The 24,205-nt window shown below is 33.2% G+C and overlaps 1 protein-coding gene across 17 annotated transcripts in view; it reads right to left on the reverse strand.

Moving 5' to 3' along the window:
• Positions 1 to 15,362, reverse strand: part of LOC145102068 (uncharacterized) — a 38,234-nt gene extending 22,872 nt beyond the window's left edge. For 4 of the 17 annotated variants that reach the window (XR_013706004.1, XR_013706006.1, XR_013706010.1 and 1 more), the window contains exons 1-2: positions 15,076 to 15,362; positions 14,361 to 14,488 (exon numbers count right to left, since the gene is read on the reverse strand). Coding sequence is in view for 5 of the 17 variants with exons in the window: in XM_079039402.1 (XP_078895528.1) it covers positions 6,456 to 6,464; positions 6,608 to 6,676; positions 6,758 to 6,871; positions 7,089 to 7,175; positions 7,277 to 7,345 (348 nt within the window). In the remaining 12 variants the exon portion in view is untranslated. Of the gene's footprint in view, positions 1 to 752; positions 833 to 4,798; positions 5,063 to 6,051; positions 6,465 to 6,607; positions 6,677 to 6,757; positions 6,872 to 6,940; positions 7,176 to 7,276; positions 8,121 to 11,040; positions 11,949 to 14,360; positions 14,489 to 15,075 lie in introns of those variants that run through there. The other 13 variants (XR_013706007.1, XR_013706008.1, XM_079039402.1 and 10 more) reach the window with 12 other exon arrangements.
• Between the last annotated feature and the right edge of the window lie 8,843 nt (positions 15,363 to 24,205).

Consider the following 24,205-nt stretch of genomic DNA (forward strand, 5'->3'; position numbering starts at 1 on the left):
TAAGGAGAGAGGTTTTTGGCTGATGATACTTGAGAGAAAAAGGTTGGAATTCTGTTTGAAAGTGTAGAAATGGGCTAAAAGTCGGTTGAAGTCTATATATATATATATATATATATATATATATATATATATATATATATATATGTGTGTGTGTGTGTGTGTGTGTGTGTGTGTGTGTGTGTCTGTGAGGGTTCACGGCCGTGAACCTCGTTTGCGAGATTGCGGTCTGAAGTCGTTCACGGTCCGAGGGTTTGCGGCCCTCGTTCATGACCGAAGTCTGATGTTCTCGGTTGCGAGGCTGCTGTCCGAAGGGAAAGAAAGAATGGTCTTCAGACTTCAAGATTTCACCTCTTAAACATATGACACTTATAAAACATTAATCCAATCCATTTAAGATAGAATAAGATTTAAGTTGACTTTTGTTGACCCACGTTTGACTTTGGTTGACTAGGGTTGACTTTACAAGAAGAAAATAATGGGATGTTACAACATGATTCTTGACTTTTTACGTATTTCCTTTTGATTTTTCATTAGGATCATGATGTGGATGTTGTTTGGGGGATATCATGTCAAATACTTGATTTTTTTTTTTTGCTAAAGCAAGGACAACAATGGTTGTAATCGAATGGTTTAAACATGAGTACTCCTGCAATTCTTGATGTCAAATACGGGGTGGAGGTAATTAAATTTCACTTCATTAATTTTGGTTGTTTCAGCTAACATAATCAGGAAAAAAATCCAACATAACCTACCCATATTTAACGGCTTTGAACTCGTCCCAAATGGAAGTACTAACCGGTAAATGGAAGATCCAAGAGTCATGGTTCCATCCCTAAGAAAGAAAAACATACATATATTTTACACGTTTGGCAAAAATATTAGTCTATTTTGATTTTCTTTTTCTTAGTGATATTGTGTTTGCTAATGGAACCTTATGTCTATCGTTTTTTTACCAGGTAAACATCGTGACAATGTTCAATAAAGGTTTCAAGATCTTGATGTCTAAAAGAAGCATTCCCTTTGAACACATATCTAACAAGCTTCATTTTCTTATCACCGACTAAAGCAGTGCAGGTTCTAACTTTGTATGTTCTCTCTCACCGACTTCAAGTACGCAAGGTTTAGTTTGTGTTTCGATATTTATAGTTTTAATTATGAATTTTAGGTATCATCAAAATGGATTTCTTTTTTTTTTTTGTACAGGGGCTTAATATGGATCAGATTTCTTATCAAGGATCCTTTTGATTCGGGTCTTTATCCAAGGTGAGTCGCATTGTTGGTTAAAATTTTAGATATGATGATAACTTTCAGTTGATTACTGATTTTTGTTGACATTTTCAGATTTTAATGCACTTTTGAATGATAACTTTTAAGTAGTTATAGATCCAATGATAACTTTTAAATTTTAATCCACTTAGCATTCTACAAATATCTTACACGAGTTATCTTTTGGTTATTGTTACTAAAAACTTCATCAACATTTTTTACAGGTTAAGAATCTCAGGAAAGATGTTAATATTGTTGGTGTAGTATGTTGAGATCAGCCTCAACGGTATATTGTTTCTCCCTTTAACATTATCTTTGAAATTGGAACATTAAGCCTATTTAACCTTGAATTTTGTTGAAAGACGTGTGAAACTATGTGGTGGTCTATTGGTGAATACTGTTGAAACGTTGAAGAATTAACTCTCATGTATCATAACCCTGATGAAGGTAAAGACAAACCCATCTTTATGTCGTTTTTGTTTTCTTTGATTTTGATGATTATTTCTTTGTTTCACAATTTAACAAAGATATGATTTATGTTGTTACAGGTTCTATTCTAATATATTTAGGGTTTAAGACATGTGATTCCTTATATGTTGACCCAATATATGATGATATTGCAAGTAGGAGATGTCTAACTAAAATGAAAGACATGAAGGGAAGCAATTACAATTAGCTTATCATTATCATTATCATTATATACTTATAAAGCTTGCATTTTTTCTTGAACCACATGCATTTGAAACTCTCATGCATTTTTTATTTTCACCACATTCATTTAAAACTCCCATGACTTTTCAATTTATTTCTAATAATTATTATAAATTGGTTAATAAGGTTAAATAAATATAAAACCTAAAGTGTAATCATATATAAACTAAATTTCAATATTAAAAATCTATATTTTCTTCTACTTATAAAGTTTGTTTTTAACTTTTAAAATACTATACTTAATTTAATAGGTCTAATATGTTGTATGTAAACCATTATCATTTTAAAGCTACAACTTTTGATCAATTTGTATAAAATACTTCAATTGTTAATTTAAATATAACCTTACAGGATCAACTTAAATATAAAATTTAGTTCAACTTAAACAACCCAAAGAATATTTTGTAAATAGTTAAAAGTGATAAATTATAGTGTCTTTCTAATAATGATTATAAATTATTTAATAAGTTTAAATAAGTATCAAACCTAAAGTATAATAAAAATAAACTAAATTTCAATATTAAAATAATATTTTTACTTCTACTTATAAAGTTATGTCTTTAAATTTTAACATATTATATTTAATTTATTAGATTTAATATGTTGTATGTAAACCATTATCGGTTTAAAACTACAACTTTTGAACTGTATGGACAAAATACTTAAATTGTTAATTTAAATATAACATTACATGATCAACTTCAATATAAATTTTAGTTCCACTTAAAAAAACCTAAAGAATATTTTGTGAATAGTGAAAAATGATAAATTGTAGTGCTAAATACAAAAACTAAATTGTAATATCAATTCATTAAAATATTTCTTAAAGATATTTTTATAATCGTTAAAAATTTTGAAATAAGTAGCTTAAAATAACTTACAATAACAATAGTTAAAAATAACTCTATATAAATGATTATATTGTTATCTTTAAAATAAAAAAAAAAATTATTTGATGTTTTAAATAATTACACTGATAGAAATTAAAACGTTAAGCAAATAAATTTTAAAAATGAATTAACAATAACAACTAGAAATAATATTAAACCATATATTATATTTAATTTTATTCATGAATAACCCGCGGTAGAGGTCAATCAAAAGATTGTAATTATGCAGTTTTAATAGATGTATATATTATCATATAATTCAAAATAATCAATATACAATATCAACTTAGTATACGAATTATTATATCAAATTTAACAACATTATTGTTATATTTTAAAAAACATATATTTGTAAAGATTTCAACTATATAGATGCTTTTGCGCAACGCGCGGGCATTCGCCTAGTATGGGTATATGATGGTGTATGTTTTTAATTGTCATCTGGCTTTAGCCTTGAGTGTTATTGTAGATGATATTTATATAAGGATTACAAAACAAGAAACGTTGTAGCTTTATATATTTTTTTGTCAAGGCCATATGCTTGACTTTGGTAAATAATAAATAACTATATTTCTCAAGATTACCAAGTCATGGTGGCATAACTAGAACATCAGGTGTAGGTGATTCAATACAAAAATCATCAGGTGTAGAACATTTGGTGTGCATACGCAAGTCAACAGAAGCAAGTTTCTATGTAAGGTGTTTTTTGAACTTATTTGTAGGATAATTACTATCTTTTCAGGATATCATGCCATTGTCTAAGATGTTTTTCTAAACTCTTATCTGTACAACAAGATATGGAGCAACCTCTTAAAAGTTAAAAAGTGACAATTATCTATTTGTTGTTCACAATCAAGTTCACTGAATCATGTAAACAGAAGAAGTCAAAGTGTAAGTGCCTTAGAATATTATGACCGAATTTGAGATCTATAAAGTTAAAAGTGACAATTACCGATTTTACAATTACCAAGTAAAATTAACTAATTTTTGTTTTTCATTCTCTTGCTTCTAATACTTTCTTTAGGAAATGGCTAAGAGGAACGAGGAGCACTCTGTTTAAAATGTATTGTGTTTTCCCCGATTAACTATTTCTTTTTCTAGATAATTCCATAGATAAGTAACGTGCTTCAAACAAAAATATGTTATGGGTTTTGAAGTTTGTTTCGCCCAAAGAAAAGATAATGTACTATTAAAAAGTTCTATTTTAGTGAATTTGACCATTTGCAAAAAGTTACAATAATAATAAACAAATCATCTAAGTTACAATAATATTTTACATATTTTTCGTATTGGTGTTGTTTTAAGGTTATTATTTTACCCATACACAACTTAAAAATTGCTAACTGCTTAAATTTTATAACTTTAGGTAGAGTTTTGCCCTTCATGTTGTTTTACCCACAAAAGGGTTGAAAATGCTTCTTGATTCGAGGCAATGTATTTTTATGTAGTTTCTTTTAACATTTCACTTTTTTTTTTTATTATAACATTATATCTTTAAATTTTTACTATGTATGATGATTATATTTTTATCAATCTCCCGCCGCAACGCGCGACTTAAAAACCTCGTTTCTTACATCACACTTTATTACTATTGATAAAGCTGATTTTTTTAATTAAAATTAACATAACTAATCCTTGATATGGTGAAGTCAACTTCCGGTTAATTGTGTGTTACAAGTTTACAACATCCTATTTCATTTACCTCCATTACAACATTAAACTTTTTCTTACTAAGTGCCTTCTGCTTTAAAAAAATCTAACTACATCTATGTACTTTTGTTTTTGTCTTATTAGAACATTATTTTTTCAAAAATTGACCCCTATTATAAAAATGAAAAATGCTTTGTATATAAAGGACATTGTTAACTTGGTAGATTTTAAAATTACAATGTGCCTAACAACAAGAAGCAAAAGTAGGATGCTGTAATAAATAAATCAACAAAAGTATGTTGCCATTTCACAAACAAATATATACTTCGGATCAAAATACAATCAACTTTCTTGAGAAATCTAATCGTCATGCTTTACATAATTATGCATCAAACCATGATAACGGAAGTTTACTTTCTAAAAAAGCATGCTATGTTAGGAACAATATCTTTGCATGATAAATCTAACAGGAACAAAATCCTTCAACTGTTGTAATTAGAAAAGTTAAAGAGTTTATGATCCTACATGCAGCGCAGCTTCTTTCACTAGTATAGAAGAGATTTGATAATGCGATTATTATTATTTGTTGATGTGGTTTTCTAACCGCGCCAACACATATAATATCAAACAAAAACAATATTTGTTGATGCGGTTTGTAAACCGCATTAGAAAACGTGAAAAACCGTCTTATAAAATATCTAAGTAAAAATCACAAATCGCACCAAAAACTTTGGAACCGCCCTATTAAATAATTGCACCAAAAAACACAAAACTACTATATTAAATAATACCACAAAAAAATACAAAACCGCCCTATTAAATAATACCACAAAAAAATACAAAACCGCCCTATTAAAATACAGCACCAAAAAAAATAACAAAACCGTACTATCAAAAATAACATATCATTAAAACAAATCATCATTATAACATATCATTATAAGAAATCATCAATAAACAAAAACATACTATTAAACAAAACATTATTATACAAAAAACCAACAATTTCTAATTACACTTTAGTTATAATAAAACAAAAAACATTATAATTCTTAAAAAATTCTTTTCCGACCACCGTTCACCATATCAGTTAAACAATGTACTATTTTAAGACCTTATCTTCAAGTTTAACAGCCGAAGCAAAACTTTTATGTTCTCAACAAACTCGTTCATATGTTTTATTACTATAAATCCACATTCTCATCCACCTTTTTGTTTGTAGCAGTGCATTTAATTCACAATAACTATTTCAAACCACTTGAAATATATTGATAAAAACTAATAGAAAACATATTTTTACCATTTCCCACTTATTAAATCGCCCCGGGAAATTTTTTTCAATTAAAGAAGCAAAGAGGTAATCATCCTTTTTCTTTTCCTCGTTGTTTTCATAAAATAAGAATCAATAATAACTGCAAAAAAAAAAATATATATATATATATATATATATATATATATATATATATATTTAACAAGTAAACACATGTGTAGCATGTATATGTATAAGTGTAGTGTATATATGTATGTGAACATATTATGGAAAGAAAAAAATTTACCTCTATAAATATATATGGAACAAGAAAATATTGTTTGCCTTTATGATACGAAAATATTTATTTGATATGTTCAACAACGGGCGACAGATTGTTTTTAGTATCTAAGTTTATAATGCAAAGCGGATAAAAAAACCACAATCAGAATTGGGTTATATATCAAGCCAATCATAAAAATAGTTTTAAAACCTTTCAAATGCATAAGGCTATAATCAAAGTCAATCTCTTAAAAATAGTTGTAAAACCATGATAGGTATCTTGAACCTTGCGGCGATGCATCCCTTTAACAACTCAGGATCTTCAAGTGTATAGAATTCAGGTTCGGGTTCGGTTTCGAATTGGGATTTTTGTTCGGGTTCAAATTCGGCTCCAGCTCGGGGTGCATTTAAATCAACTTGTAGTGGATTCATAGATAATATTTGAAAACAAACACAAAACATTAGTACATAGATATGATTATATGCGAACATAAAACATCCAAAAATAAACATAATAAATCTAAAAACAACAAGCATGAAACAAGTTTTTAATACTAACCATATCAAGTAAACCACCCTGAATATGTTCATTAATTTCATGATGATAAAGAATGTGGTTTTCCTCAGACTAAAATAACATACAAATTGTTATAATATTAAAAAAAATCAAACTAAATTAACAAAAATTAATAATGATTTGGTCGACTACCTGTGGATGATAAACTGAAGTCGTCGTGATGTCATCAGCGTGTATCTGTGGCGAACCACGATTCGACCCCATTCTCGTGCCACTATTTGACTTGTTAAGTGTCTTGTTCACAAGCTAAAATATTTTGTAATATATAAATAAAAGTATACTAAAATATATAGTTATACTTAAATACAAATATACCTTTATAGCATATCCCAACCGAATGTTTAACATATTCAACTTATCCCGTTCATGTGACGGCATGCACAGGCAAGTTCTCATATATTTCGATGATTTCATTAACCTTAACTTTCACACAACCTTTATTTATAGGTTTTGAATGTATTACCATTTCAGATGTTGACCATGCAATATCATAAGCTATTTTCAATTGGGTATCAGCCACATTCACAAGCAAATCACATTCTATCCTAACCTGCAAATCATACAATAACTTTTTTAAATATAATATAAAAACATGATATGTATATAATATAATTAAATATCCTTTTTATGTGGAAACTATAAATATATTACTTCAATAGGTGGATCATCTGTCAACCGTCCACCAGACGAACAACTAGATTCATGGAATGTTGGGATCATGTCAACATGTGGTTTCGTGTTTCGACTATTTTCCACATTCTTAAACAATCCATAGTAAACTTGAGTAGGGCCAATGATATTGGATATTCTTTGTGATCGCCCCCGTGATCGTGTCCCAAAAGTCTAACTAATGGGTCTTTTTTATTTTGAAAATTACTCACATCGGCTATCATTCTTTTCTCTTTTTGTTCCTATGAAAAAAAAATACTTGGCAAGATATATTTAGTAAAAAATCAAAATCTTCATCAAGTGAAAAACATAATTGTTTACCATAAAATGAAAATCTTCAATTGACCCTTGTAGAAAAATCATACATATTGGTTTTTTTGTTTTTTATTGCGAAACCATTAAATACAGCCTAAACCGTTCATTTTGTATACGATCCAGAAACTCGTATTTTGATACAAGTTGAGGCCATATACTGTCTTTTTTGTTCAAGACCCTACCATCCACTTCGTGCTAAGCGCACAATGAATATTCTTTTGTCATTGCTTTCTTTAGCTTTTGCACTTTTTGCCTTCATACATACCAACAAAATAATAATAACAACAATAACAATAACAATAAATAAACAATTAAAACATACCAAAAACTCAGGGGTAGTTTTTTTGTGCAACGAACCTATTATATACATCAGTTTTATAAAACCATATTTAAGACGGTCATTCAATCCTTGGATCATAAAATTTATAACAAAGTATGATTTAAAAGTTGATGCAACCTTCACAGCTTTCTTCTTCATAAAATTTTCCTGATCATCAGACTCAATGTTCCACTGTTTTACAATTTTAAAACAAGAGTTTAAACATAATAATTAATTAACAAGTTATTCATATTTATAATAAATTAAAATATAAATACATTGGTTCCAACCATAAATCTTTAAAATATGTTTCTTCAAGTTTACGTGTCTCTATATCTATAGAAACCTATGTCGAGCCATCATGCCATACCAAGAATTCAACCTCATTGGCATGCCACCGTTTGGAATATTATTTTCATCAAACTTCACTTGATACTTTTTAGAGGAATCTTTGACTTAAATGCACCAATACCACTTTCACAACAATAAATCAATACTGTAAATATTCTAAACTATACGACATGAGACAGTCACGTTCATATATATTCTAAAAGATTCGAAACACCTTTTCACAATAAAACTTTTTGACAACAAATCAATACATATACACCTTGGTCGAGACAACAACAAATCACTGTATATATATACTAACTCAAAAATGACATTGTGACGCGGAGACTTGTGGAACGAATTAGGCGACGTGGACGGCGGAGTTAGTGAATGTTGTCCGATAAATGTGAGATTAATCGTCGATTTAGCCGTCCGGGACCACTATAAACGGGAATTTCCGTCGGAAGGGTTTAGGATTTCGGATATGAAGGTTTCAAGACAAGAGCTCGCATGCAATGAAAAATATTTGTAAGGCAAATGACGAAAATCATAAGAAGAAAACCTTTGTGGAGCGATTTAGGTATTTTTTGGGGCGATTAATGTAGGGGGATATCCGAATTCTTAAACCCTTCTTCTGTAATATCTTTAATATTCGCCTACATTAGTCGCCCCAAAAAATACCTAAACCGTTCCCAAGGTTTTCCCTCTTATGATTTTCGTCATTTGTTTTTCAAATATTTTCATTGCGCGCGAGCTCTCTTCTCGAAACCTCCATATCCGAATTCGTAAACCTTTCTCTGTAATACCTTCATAGCCCAGGCCGACGGAAATTCCCGTTTTTAGTGGTCCCAAACGGCTAAATCGACACTAAATCTCACACTTATCGGACAGCATTCACTAACTCCGCCATCCACGTAGACTAATTCGCTCCATAAGTCTCCGCGTCACATTGTCATTTTTAAGTTTTCTGTCATATAAGGTATATATATATCCATTGATTTGTTGTCTCGAATAAGGTGTATATACATTGATTTGTTGTCAAAAAGTTTTATTGTGAAAAGGTGTTTCGAATCTTTTATAATAGATATGAACGTGACTGTCTCATGTCGTATAATTTAGAATCTTTACAGTATTGATTTGTTGTGAAAAAGTGTTACTACTTTATATTATAGTTTGGAATCTTTAGAATATATAAACGTGGCCGTCTCCCGTTTAATAAATGTAATATATAGCCCCACATATATAGGGTCTACCAATTTATTGGATCGATCCTTTTCACTGCATTATGTTAGATTCTGGTTTTGTATTCATGTAATATACAATTGTATTGGATTATGGTTGTTGTCCTTATGTAATGTCTATCTTCTGTTATCTATGGATAAACTTATTTTTAATTTTTTTCAATATTGTTAGGTTTGTAAAAATGGAAAATGTACAAACAAGAAAAAGAGGTGAACACGGTATTGGTGCATTTAAGTCAAAGATTCATCCAGCAAAGTATCAAGTGAAGTTCCATAACAATAATATTCCAAACGGTGGCATGCCAAACCGGTTTAATTCTTGGTATGGTTATGGTTCGACACAAGTTTCTATAGATATAAAGACGGGTAAACTTGAAGAAACATATTTTAAAGATTTATGGTTGGAAACCAAGGTATTTATATTTTAATTTATTACAAATATAAATAACTTGTTAATTAATTATTATGTTTAACCTCTTTTGTTTTGAAATTATAAAACAGTGAAACATTAAGTCTGATGATCAGGAAAATTATATGAAGACGAAAGCAAAACTATAAAACAGTGAAACACTAAGTCTGATGATCGGGAAAATTATATGAAGAAGAAAAGTTGTGAAGCTTGCATCAAATTTTAAATCATACCTTGTTATAAATTTTATGAGTCAATGATTGAATGCTTGTCTTAAATATGGTTTTATAAAAACTGATAGGATTGATTTGTTGCACAAAAAACTACCCCCGAGTTTTGTGTATGTTTTAATTGTTTATTTATTTATTTAATTTTTTTTATTATCATTATTATTATATAACCTCAACTTGTATCAAAATACAAGTTTCTGGATCGTATACAAAATGAACGGTCTAGGCTGTATTTAATGGCTTTCACAATAAAAAACAAAGAAACCAATATGTATGATCTTCTACAATGGTCAATTGAAGATTTTCATTTTTTGGTAAACAATTATGTTTTTTACTTGATGAAGATTTTGATTTTTACTAGATATATCTTGCCAAGTATTTTTTTTTTTTCATAGGAACAAAAAGAGAAAAGAATGATGGCCGATGAGAGTTATTTTCAAAATAAAAAAGACCCGTTAGTTAGACTTTTGGGACACGATCACGGAGGCGATCACAAAAAATATCCAATATCATCGGCCCTACTCAAGTTTACTATGGATTGTTTAAGAATGTGGAAAATAGTCAAAGCACGAAACCACAGGTTGACATGATCCCAACATTCCATGAATCTAGTGGTGTGTCTGATAGACGGTTGACAGAATATCTACCTATTGACATAATATATTTATAATTTCCACATAACATAGATATTTATGTATATTATAAAGTTATGTTTTTATATTATATATTTATAAAAGATGTTGTATGATTTTCAGGTTAGGATAGAATGTGATTTGCTAGTGAATGTGGTTGATACCCAATTAAAAGTAGCTTATGATATTGCATGGTCAACATCTGAAACGGTAATAAAGGTTATGTGAAAGTTCAGGTTGATGAAATCATTGAAATATATGAGAGCTTGCCTGCACATGTTATATGAATGTCGCCACACGAACAGAAGAAGTTGAATACGTTAACCATCTTCTGCATACCCTCGTTCAGTGGTTGAGATATGCAATAAAGGTATATTTGAATTTAAATATAACTATATATTTTAGTATATTTTTATTTAAATATTACAAAGTATTGTAGCTTGTGAACAAGACACATAGCAAGTCAAATAATGGCACAGAAATGGGGTCGAATTGCAATTCGATACAGATGACATCACGACGACTTCAGTTTATCATCCACAAGTACTCAACCAAATCATTCTTATTTTTTGTTAATTTAGTTAAAAAAAAAATTAATATTATAACAATTTGTTTGTTATTTTAGTTCGAAGAAAACCACATTCTTTATCATCATGAAATTAATAAACATATTCAAGATGGTTTACTTGATATTGTTGGTGTTAAAAACTTGTTTTATGCTTGTTGTGTTTAGATTTATTATGTTTGTTTTTAGATGTTTTATGTTTGTATATAATCATATCTATGTACTAATGTTTTGTGTTTTTAGATATTGTCTATGAATCCACCACAAGTTGATTTAAATGCACCCGAGCCGGAATCGAACCCAAACCCGACCCAGAACTCAAATCTGAATCCAAAACCAAACCCGAACTTAAATTTTATACATTTGAAGATCCTAAGTTGTGTATGGCTCCTTAAGCAGAGTACAACAATAACGACCTAAGTTTCTATCTGTTGTTTTTCAATTTGATTTTCAAGTATCAAGGTTTTTTGGGAATGCAAATGCCATTAATATTTTTTCACCCAAAGAGAGGCATCGCATCAGGGTTCAATTTACCATCTCATATCTTAGTGTTACAACTATTTTTAAGAGATTGGCTTAATTAAGTTATCATGCATTGGTTTGCAATGTAAGTTACTCTATATATATATATATATATATATATATATATATATATATATATATATATATATATATATATATATATATATATATATATATATATATAGGAATGAGTTCTATGGAAAACAAATAACTAGGGCAACATCTACCGGAACCAATAATCAAATGACACGTGTCCATTTTTTTCTTCACAAGTAATGTATTGTGGAAGTTATTGTGGAAGTGATGTGTTGTCATGTTTTCATTGGTTCAAACATGTGTTACCCTAATCATTCATTTTCCATATAACTCTTCCCTATATATATATATATATATATATATATATATATATATATATATATATATATATATATCAAAGAAGTACTTTCGTATCATAAAGGCAAACAATATTATTTTGCTCCGCATTTACAGAGGTAATTTTTTTCCATAATGTGTTCACATTTATATACACACTACACATATATGCTTACTTGTTAAATAATTCTTATTTTTGCAGTAGGCATCGGGTGCTTTTTATCCTATGTTCGGAAAGCAAAATGCAGTTATATTCTTGATTCTTTAATTTACAAAAAGAACAATGAAAAGAAAAAGAGCCTTTACCTCTTTGCTTCTTTAATTAATAAAGTTTTCCAGGGATGATTTAATAAGTAGGGAACAATAAAGGTATGTTTTCTATTAATTTTTATCAATATATTTCAAATGGTTTGAAATAGTTATTATGAATTAAATGCATTGCTACAAACAAAAAGGTGGATCAGAATGTGGATTTATAGTAATAAAACATAGAGAGAATTTCATATATGCCCCTTTTAAACTTCAAAATATCATATCTGCCCAGCTTAATTTCTCAATATCAGTTTTATCTTTCATAAACCTTCAAAATATCATATTTGTCCAAGTCCTTTTTTATAATGTTTTTAATATTTTATAATTATTTTTTATACCTTAGAATTATTATAATAATTAAAAATTTTAACCATGTCATTCTTACGTCTAATGGAATATGAACTTCTAAATTGTTGGAATGTCGCCCTTCTGACAAACAAAAAGATTCATCTTCAATCCTCTCTATGGAATTTATATTTTGATTGTTTAGTTTTGTTGTTGTTGATTATTATCATGTATATGGATGATATTTTAGATATTACCATTGATATTTTGATGTTTAAAAACTACATATACGATATTTTGATATTTAAGAAGAGCGTATATGATATTTTGATGTTTAAAAAGAAAATATATAATATTTAGAAATTTTATACAGGGTAAATATGATATTTAGAAATTAAGTTGGGTAAATATGATATTTTTGATGTTTAAAAAATGCATAAATTAAATTCTCTCTAGAACATATGAAGAAATTTGTTGGGACCAGTCAACATGATTTAGAAAATAAAGTAAGTATTTTGTATATATTTAAAATATCAGTATTTTTATTTAGTTATATATATTTTAAATATCAATATTTGTTTGTTAGTTGTAGTTTTGGAAAAAAAAATTTGCTTTGGCCAGTAAACTTGAAGATATGGTCTTAGAAATAGTACCTCGTTTAATTGACATGGTGAACGAGTTGGTCAGAAAAAAATTTTGTAAGATTATAATGTTTTGCGTTTTATTATAAATAAAATGTTGATTTGTTATTGTTTAATAATATGTTTTTGTTTATTGATGATTTGTTATAATGATATGTTATTTTTTATAGTGCGGTTTTGTTTTTTTATGCTGTATTTTATTAGGTTGGTTTTATATTTTTTAGTGTTATTATTTAGAAGGATTTTGTATTTTTTGGTGCTATTATTTAATAGAGTGGTTCTTAATTTTTTGATGTGATTTGCGATTTTCACTTAGATATTTTATAAGGTGGTTTTTCATGTTTTCTAATGCGGTTTACAAACCGCATAAACAAATATTGTTATTTTTTTATGCTATATTTGGTGGTGCGGTTAGAAAACCGCATAACAAATAATAATAACCGCATTATCACTTAAAATAAAATGTAACTAAAACTTAATGCTCCTAGAGACTCCGCCAACAATTAAACAAAAAATAAAAAGTTAATAAAATTAGCCTAAGAGGAATTGTTAATAAAACTCAAACTGATCAAAAAACTTTATGATTTTGAGAAGATTTGTTGTTCTCCTGTCTTACCAAAAGAAATTATTATGTGTTAATTTTGACATTAAAATCGTACAGATATCAAGTTTGGAAAATCACAGTAAATAGCAACATGCTTTACTCTTTTTGAAGTGTGTGCAATGTAACTTTATTTTTTTACCAAAAATAGCACCTTAGTTACATGTCAAAAAAGAAAGAAATGAAAAATGAAAGTTAAATTGCACACAGTGTGGGAACTCTGAAATAAAAAAATAAATAATAATAATAATAATTATAAAAGTTACAGGACCCAACAAAGATAAATACTTACCTTCCATTGATGTGGATAACTGTATATGTGCTATGGCTTTTTCAACATTGTTCACTACTTCCATAATGTTAACCAAACCATGCACTCAGTCTCATGTTTTTGCCTTTTTGTTCAAATTCTTTTTTAACCTAACAAAAACAGAAACGGTGAATACTGAAATACTGTACGAGGTAAGATTATTGACTAAAAGATCCTGATCTGATACAGTTAGTTTTCATGTCCATATATTAACTTTATTTTTACAGAAAAAAAAAAAAAAAAAAAAAAAAAAAAAAAAAAAAACCCTGGACCCTGGAGAAATAAAGTAGTATAAAGAATAAATAAAAAAAAAGGTATAAGAATGAAAAGATGAGAAAGAAAAACCCCCAACAAACAGATAAAACCAAGAATCCCAACGAAAAACCAACAAAATGCAGTTTCCTTCTTAAATTATAATGCATCTGGAAAAATCAAAATCAGAGTTTACAAAAATACCGCCAACGAATAGATGAAGAAAAAGGCAGGGTAATGCTAGAAACCCTAATGAGTAGAAAGACAACAAAATAAGATTAAAGACATAGCAATTAACCTTTGATTATTTCCTATTCAAACATCAATTTTAATTTGACAAGGAAATTACAATATCTTAACCGAAAAAAAAAAAAAAAAACAACCCTAGAGAAAACTTACAACGATCTTGTTAATTTCTTGGACTAGAGAGATGAATGAGAGTTACCTGCGCAGGTTGGGGGTGTTTACTGTTTAGGTCTCCGGCAGTGGAGTTACATAGATCGCTATGGGTCAGGGGTGTTTGGGTTTGTTGAGGGCAGAATAACTGAAGAACGCGCGACCACAAACAAATCCTGTCGAATTCAAAGGGTTTCTTAGATCACCGGCGAAGAAAGGAAGGTAGTGTTTTGGCCTCCGGGGAGCGGAGGAGTTAGAGTAGAGAGATCGTCAGGGTTTGGGTCTTGTGAGAACGGGAGTTAGGGCATGTTTGGGGTTTGGGTCTTGTGAGAATGATGGGAATGATACGTTTTTAAAGTGCTTGTTTGGCTTATGATTTAAATAAAAAATAAAAAATAAAAAAAAAATAAAAAAACTGATTTTAAAAAATGTTTGAAAAAGAAAAACTGTTTTTTACGATTAGGATGGTTTAAAAAATTAAAAAGCTAAGATTTTTCATTTTTTTAAAGCTTTGTTTTTTTTTATTCAAAAAATTGTTTTAAAAAACGTTTTTTAAATATATAAACATTTTTTTTAGCTTATTAGCTTTTTGAAAAGCTAAAAAGCTAATAATCTATTTTAAAAAGTCATCCCAAACACTCATTTAGAGTAGAGGAGGTAGATCTCGAAACCAACTCTTTCGACTGGTTATATTATAAGTTTTCCAAAATTAAGATTTTCTAAATTATTACAACTTATAAAAACATATTAAATTTTGAACTTAATACAATGCTTGATTTTTGTTTTGTATAGAAAAACTTAAATTTTTTAAAATGTTTATTTATTCATGGTTTTCGACATTGCAATGTTCAAATTAAAATTTTATCTTGTTCTCATCTAAATATCACCTATGATCGTAAACTCAAAATAAAATCTTAAGAGTAATTTATACGAATAGTCCTCGTGCAGATGTCAAATGGTACGTTTACTTCTTATTTTCAAAAATTAATTTAGACCATCTTTTGTTTGGTTTAATTTTGCACATTTCATCACTAATGAGTTTAAATCTACCCGATTCATCTTTTGTCAGACATAAAATGACTATGTTACCCTTACTAGTTTATTTTGTATTTATAAAAAGACAAAAAATGCCAACCATTCTTTTATATTTAATAATTAATAATTTTTAAACAGTTAAACATATCACCCTTACCTGCCCCCACCCCATTTACCTAGAAGTGCCTTAAATCTTCCTTCCCATTTCTTCATCTTCATCTACAGCCTCATCTCCCCCACGAAGTTAAAATCCAGCCACCACAGGTACAACTAAGGGCGTCGTCATCCCCTTCAAACCATCGTCATCATCCTTTCACACCACTGATTTCATCTCCTGCAAGTAATTGTCGCCATCGCCTCCAAGCCACTGTCATCATCCCCGCAAGCCACTAGCTTCGTCTGCATGTTTCAGGCAAGGGTCTCTCTCTCAACCATGGTTATTTTCAAAGCCACAATCTCCCCCATTACAATTAAACGACACCATTACCACTGAACTCCAGCATTACCACTGAACTCCACCATCACCACGTTTGAACCCACTATCGATGGCTACTCCCTCCGGCGAACCTTCTTTCTTCACCAATCGTGGTCTCCAGCCCACTCCTTCTCACCCTCACCCACAGATGTGCTTAATTTATACATCATCGTTGCTCGACTTATGCAAGTGGCTTTTCAAATTGTAGTGTTGAATTTTCCGATTTGATGTGGTTTGATGTTAACGTTTGGGATTTTAGATTTATGGGTTGATTTTAAGGTTTCGAGTTTTATGATTTATAGATTTGATTCAAATTTGGTTTGGTTTGGGTGGGGTGGGGTGGATTACAAGTGGTTGTCAAAAGTAGAACATGGTGGTTGTTGGATGTTCTTCTCAGAGTTTTTTAGAAAGAAGACATGGAAGATATATTGAGATATGATATGCTATAAGGGATGATCGGAAGTCGTTGATAGTTAGAGGTGTCTGGTGGTCAGAGTAGGATGGTGGTCGGATGTAGCTGGTTGTCAGAGGTAGCATGTGGTAGGAACATGATATACTACATTGTTGACCAACATTTTTCACAAAGTTATAATTAATAAAAATAAATGAAAAAAAAGGAAAAGGAAAAAATAAATAGAAAATTATGATATAATCATTTCATGTTAGGTAGGGGACAAAGCGTGCAACAAAATGACTTTTCTAGGGACAACTTGAGTTAATTTTTGAAAATAGAGATTGGACGTGTATTTTTGGCACCTGCACGTTGGACGATTCATGTAAGAAAAAAGGAATGAGCCTTTCAAGCAACCGAACATTATAACTCGACTATGTAATTCCAAATCGGAGATGGGAATACCAAAGAGTAGGGACTTGTGGAAGTTGACCTTTAGGCCATAAGACACATGAAAACATCTTAGAATGCGGGCAAGATTTCATATACTTTACGTTCCCAATATCCAACAAAAAAGGCATCATCGTCGTATAAGATTTGTGATACTTTCATGTTCCTAATCCCCAACGAAGAACTGAGGACGGGCAAGGGTTTTGATGTGATTTGGGTCATTGTCAACAGGTTGACCAAGAGTGCTACTTTCTCGCCATTCGGGAGAATTCTTCGGGCGAGAAGTTGGCCGATGTGTATGTGCGTGAGATCATTGCTCACCACGGGGTGCCTGTTTCTATCATCTCCGACCATGATGTACGATGTACTTCTCGGTTTTAGCATGAAGTTCAATGAGAAGCTGGGTGTGAGGCTGCATTTAGCATTGCTTATCACCCCCAGACTGATGGACAGAGTGAGCGGAGCATTCAAACAATCGAGGTTATGTTGAGGGCTTGCGTTATCAATTTCGTTGGGAGCTGAGACTCCTACCTTCCCTTAGCTAAGCTCTCTTACAACAACAACTATCATTCTAGTATTGGTGTGCCGCCTTTCAAGCTTCTTTATGGAAGGAAGTGTCATACACCAATGTGTTAGGGTGAGGTCGGTCACAGGGTCATGGGGAGGACCGAAGTGGTCCATCGGACTATGGATCTTATCTAGAAAATCAGGCAGAGATTACAGACAACCCAGAATCGACATAAGAGTTATGTCGACCGATGACGATTCGAGATAAAGTTCCAGGTTGGGGATATGGTTTTACTGAAGGTATCACCCTTGAAGGGTGTTATATGCTTCAGGAAGAGGGGCAAGTTGGGGCCCCGGTTTATTGGATCGTTTTGAGTAGTGGCTAGTAGGCAGGGTAACCTATCGACTGGATCTTCCTGAGGAGCTTAGTTAGATTCACAACACCTTCCATGTTTCTTAGATTCGAAAGAGTGTGTTTGATGATTCCGTTTGCAGTCCCCATGGAAGACATTCATGTCGATGAGCGTCTTAACTATGTGGAGAGACTGGTGGCTATTTTGGATAGGAAGACGAAGACCTTGCGTAACAAGGTGGTACCTTTAGTCAAGGTTCAGTGGCAGCAATGGAAGGGTTCCGAATGTACGTAGGAACCCGAGACAGAGATGTGAGAGCACTAACCAAAGTAATTCACAACATCAGACTTCGAGGACAAAGTTTGATTTAAGTAGTGGAGAATTATAACACCCGGTTATTTCAGGTAAAACATTCCCTTCTTTCATTCTTAAGATTTTGCGAGGTTCAAGTCTACGTATGGCGTAGATAGCATCTACGTGTTGCGTAGAAGGGAAGTTCATTCGAGTCTTTAATGAACTACATAGGGCGTAGTTAAAGAGTACGCATGACGTACTCGGCCAAAGTGCAAACCCTAAATTCGGGGTTTTGAGCGTTATTTAAACACCTTAACCTCCATAAACCTCTTCTATTCTCAACCTCCATTTCTCCAAACGACTCCCTTGAAACCCCAACTCCATATTTGTGCCTTGTGAGCTAAAAAGTGTTTTTGGGTGCTTTTGAAGGAAGAAGAAGTTTGTGGTGTTGCTTGGAAAGCTTCAAGCATTATAGATCTAGGATTTGCACATCTTAAGCTTTCCCTAAGAGGTATAAAGTTCAGAACTTGATGAATCTCTTATAAGATCTTGTTATCTTTAGGTTTATGTCCCTTTTTTCCCATATTCTTGGTCTATATGGGTATGAACTACTCCAGACCTTATGAGTAGCTTTTTATGACGTTTTTAAGTGCATAGTCATAAAAATGCTATCTTGGCCCCTTCTTTCCACCCATTCATGAGTTATGGAGCTTAGGATATTGTGATAAGTTAGGGTTTTGGTCTAGGGCATTTTCTAGCCATGCAAAGTTATAAAGTTGGAAACTATTATGATTTTGGATGTTATTTGGGGTTAGATATGAGTTTTGGATAAAAGGTCTTAGGGGAATAAGTGCTTAATGAAGAGCTGGAATCTGACTTGAGTATGCGAGGCATACCTAAGGGTACACAACGCGTAGCCCAGAAGTGTCCCGTAAAAGGCAAGTCACCCTCTACATAGGATGTAGAGATGGAGTATGCAGGGTGTACTCGGTCTGGTCATGACCATTGACTTTTGACCATTAACCATTAACTTTGAGCAAGTTCTACTTTAGGTCATTTTGGGTAGTTTGAATAGTAGATTGAGATTTGGACCTTGTTTATTGTATAGGTGACCTGTAGAGATAGTATTTGGAGCATTGATTAGTTCAGTTATCTTTCCGATTGTGAGGTGAGTCTTCATTGCTATACTTATGAGTCGAAGGCACCAATATCGACCCACTAGGTTATGTATCATGATATATGGGATGATGTTATGATGGTTACATGTGTAGACTGGTAGATCTGTATGATTACCTATATATATACTAGTTATGTGTTAGACTAGTAGATCTATGTGATTTCCTATACTTGCTGGTTATATGTTTATTTGTGCATATGTAGACATAGTGTTGGTCAGAGTGGAAATCCAGTCGGAAGACTGTGGGCCAGAGTGGCAATCCAGCCGGGAGACATTGGCCTAGAGGGGCAAACCAATCGGGAGACTATAGGACAGGGTAATCTAGTCGGGAGACTGTGGACCCAACATGTAATATGTGTATTTGTTTGGCTGTGCGGGGTACTTTGGGGGAACTCACTAATCTTTGGCTTATAGTTGCTTTTATGGTTTCAGGTACTTCAGAGAACAGTGGCAAGGCGAAGGCTTGATTGTTCACATCATCCTGGATTTTATTGACTTATGATTTTGGGACACTCTGATTCATATTTTGGTTTTGGAAACTATGCTATTGTATAGCTTATGGATTTTGGAATTGTTTTAAAAATGAAATTTTTCTTTATTATTTTTAGGATGTTACAAGTTGGTATCAGAATCCTGGTTTGAGAGAATTGGATAAACACTTTTTCGATTCCAGACTCAAACTAAGGATCTACAAAATGTTATCAAAAATTTTAATCATAAAAGAACCGACAAGAAGGATGTGATGTGTACAATCAGTTGGAGCCAAGGAAAACGATTCCCTAAGATACCCATACTTGTCTTGTGTGTATTGATAGAATTACATGCTAGTGTGTAGGCTAAGGATCTTCAGGAATTTCATGATCTAATTGCATGTTATATGATGTCTCATAGCCAAGGTGAGTTTCTTGTTATGCTAGATGGAACGGACATTAGTACTATGGTTGCTTAGTGTGTTCATCATAATTGTCCATAATTAAAATTGTATAGCCTGAGAATGTTCGATTTAGCCTTATTTCACGTTCCTCGTCTAGTTGTGGGCTTAGGGTAGAAACAAGTATCCAATTGTCTATTGAATCAAATGTTATGCATGATTACCATGCATGAGTGGCTGTAGAGTTAGTAGAAGTTTCATGAGTGAATATAGATTATAGCAGGTCAATGTGCGGAAAGATTAGCCACTCTTTAGGGAATATGTATAGGATGTATGTGTATCCTATATGTAGAGCCTTGTGGTCGGGTGGTCCGTGAAGACCCCTTGAGACAAATATGTGTAGGCGTGGAAGGTAGTAAAGGCACATACTACTGGAAGCACATGACCCGTACGTATAGCAAGGAAGCCACAAACCCCTAGGGTTTGGTCCTTCTGTAATCTTGTAATAGTATGCATTGTGATTTTTCTAATGTATATTCTGGTTTGTTTCGGTATGCCGATCATTAGGGGTCTAGATCAGGACTCAGGAGCAGGAGGCCTGGCGAGACCAGGATTGACGGATGATAACATTCGGGAGATGATCACCACTCAGGTGATCATGGTTGTTAGGGAGGCAATCCCAGAGGTTTTTGATCTATTAAGATCGTGATGATTGGGCTTTTCGATGAGCGATACGTCCCCGTGACCAAGGCTGTTGCTGTTGTTGTTATTGTGAGGGTTCAGGGGAGATGGTCATTTTAGTACCGGGACTTCAGTAACACGAAGCCCCCGGAGTTTGACAAGGTCAAGGATCTTATTATTGCTATGAGGTGGTTATCTAATGTGGAGGGTTGTTTCTTCACATGTTCGTGCCCGGAGGACCAGAAGGTCAAGTTCGCTCTGAATCTTTGTTTGGGGGCGAAGGGCTGGTGGAAAGGGAGATATTAGCCTAGGAGTACATATCGTTGAAGCAGATGACATAGTCGGTGACAAAGATCACCAAGATGTTACAGAGAGAGCCTTTTTCTACCCCGAGTATGCTGCTTTGGAGCAGGTTCAGATGTCCCGCTACTTGAGCATGCTCAAGGCATAGATCAGGGAGTTTGTGTCTACCCAGCGGTACAGTTCTTTATCCGAGTTGCAATCTATCGCTTGAAGTAGGGAGATTGAGATTGAGACCCAAATGAGAGATAAGAGGCAAACCCCCAACTCACTCATAGTCGGCAGCAAAGCGGTTTAAGCCTTCTGATTCACGATCTAAAGGTTATAAGGGCCGCACTTTTGGAAAATGCAGAAAGGTTCATAAGAGAGTATGTCGATCAGCGACAATATGTCATAATTTCGGCAAGGAGGGGCACTTTGCTAAGGACTGCCGCCAGCAGGCTTCGCCGCCGAGCACCAGGATTTGCTCCCATTGTGATCAAGTTAGCCATGTAATCGCCAGTTGTCCATTGCTTACTGTGAATCTGGTGCAGGCACCGGATCCTACCACCCTTAGGATCATATATGGGCGACATGGAAGGGCTGAGACCCCGATGGCTAGGGGTCTTGCGTTTCATCTCACAGTAGAGGAGGCTAAGGCATCGCCTGACACTGTTACTAATATGACCTCGTTTATTATTTTTGTCATGTTATTTTATTTTATGTTTATGATTGTATATATGCTAGGTACTTTCTTTGTGAATTCCTTGCATGCTCTTATGTTTTTTTACTCGGGTACGAGTCAGTCTTTTGTGTCTCAGTCCTTCAATAGGAGTTTCAATATGACTCTTGGAGAGTTGGAGTGTTCGTTGCGAGTTTCCATCGCCAATGAACATGGGATGTCTACGATGAGAGTTTTCAGGATTGTACCTTGGAGATATTTGGGGTGTCTTATCTGATTGACTTAATTCTCATCCTTATGGGGGTATGTGTGTGGTTGTAGGGATGGACTGGTTGAGCAGATTCAAAGCTATGATCGACTGTGAGAGATAGAAGGTGGTAGTTTGAACCCCAAGTGGGGGAGAACTGATTATTTATGGAGATGGTACTAGGGTTGGTTCGGCTTTTTGTTCAGTTGTCAGGGCTCGGCGGTATCTTCAGCAAGGATGTATGGGTTACCTCGCTTATGTGGTAGACACTCGGGTTGAGGAGAGAGTTTTGGTTACGGATGTGTTTGTGGTCAGAGACTTTCTAGATGTATTTTTTGGAGGAATTACCCGACATGCCTCTTATCATCTCATGAGGCAAGTGGAGTTCAGGATCGATCTAATCTTGGGTGTGGCGATGATTTCCAAGGCGTTCTATCGCCTCGCACCACCAGAGATACAGAAGTTGTCCTCTTAGCTTCAGGAGTTGTTAGGCAAGCAGTTTATCAGACTGATCAGTTCACCTTGGGGAGCACCGATCATGTTTGTGGAGAACAAGGATGGGTCTCATCGCATGTGCATAGATTATCAGATTGAACAAGTTGACTGTAAAGAACTGTTAGCCACTCCCCAGGATTGATGATCTCTTCGACCAGCTATAGGGTGCATCTTGGTTCTCCAAGTTTGATTTGAGGTCAGGTTACCATCATATAGGAGTTAGGGAGGAAGACGTGGAGAAGAAAACATTCCAGACTCGTTATGGTCATTACAAGTTCGTGGTGATGCTTTTTGGGCTCGCCAACGTGCCTGTAGCGTTCAAGGATTTGATGAACCTGGTATGCAGATTGATACTTGATCGACCAGTTATTGTTTTTATTGATGATATTTATGGTTTACTTCAAGACCATGGAGCAACATCAGGAGCATATAAGGGACCTGCTTGGAGTACTTAGACAAGAAAGGCTTTATGCCAAATTCTCCAAGTGTGAGTTCTGGTTACAAAAGGTCCAGTTTTTGGGACACCTCGTCAATCAGAACGGGATTTTGGTCAATTCGGCCAAGATTGAGGCGGTGATGCACTGGGAGGTATCGAAGTCCCCATCTAAGATTCAGAGTTTTATAGGATTGATTGGTTATTATCTATGATTTATTCAGGATTTGTCCAAGACTGTTGTTCATCTTACCCGTCTGACGAAGAAGGGTGCAGATTTCCTTTGGGGGCCTGAGCAGCAAGTCACATTTGAGACTCTGAGGAGGAAGTTATGTGGAGCCTCATTGTTAACCCTCCCTGAGGGTGTTGAGGATTTTGTGGTGTATTATGATGTATCGATCACAAGTTTAAGGGCGGTTCTTATGCAGAGAGGTAGAGTCATTGCTTATGCATCTTGGCAGTTGAAGCCTCATGAGAGTAGATATCTGAGTCATGATTTGGAGTTGGGTAGTGGTTTTTGCCCTAAGGATTTGGCGACATTATCTATATGGGGTCCGTTGTACCATCTACGTGAATCACAAGAGCTTGGGGTATCTTATGGATCACAAGAGCTTGAGGTATCCTATGGAGCTTATCCAACAGATCAGGCAGAGATTGCAGACAACCCATAGTTGATAAAAGAGTTATGCCAACCGACGACGATCTGAGATAGAGTTCAAGGTCGGAGATATGGTTTTACTGGAGGTATCACCCTGAAAGGGTGTTATACGATTCATGGAGAAGGGCAAGTTGGGGCCCCATTTTATTGG

Source organism: Lactuca serriola, chromosome 4 (genome assembly GCF_051521515.1).
Source record: "Lactuca serriola cultivar US96UC23 chromosome 4, Lser_US96UC23_V15, whole genome shotgun sequence".
NCBI classification, from domain to species: Eukaryota; Viridiplantae; Streptophyta; class Magnoliopsida; order Asterales; family Asteraceae; genus Lactuca; species Lactuca serriola.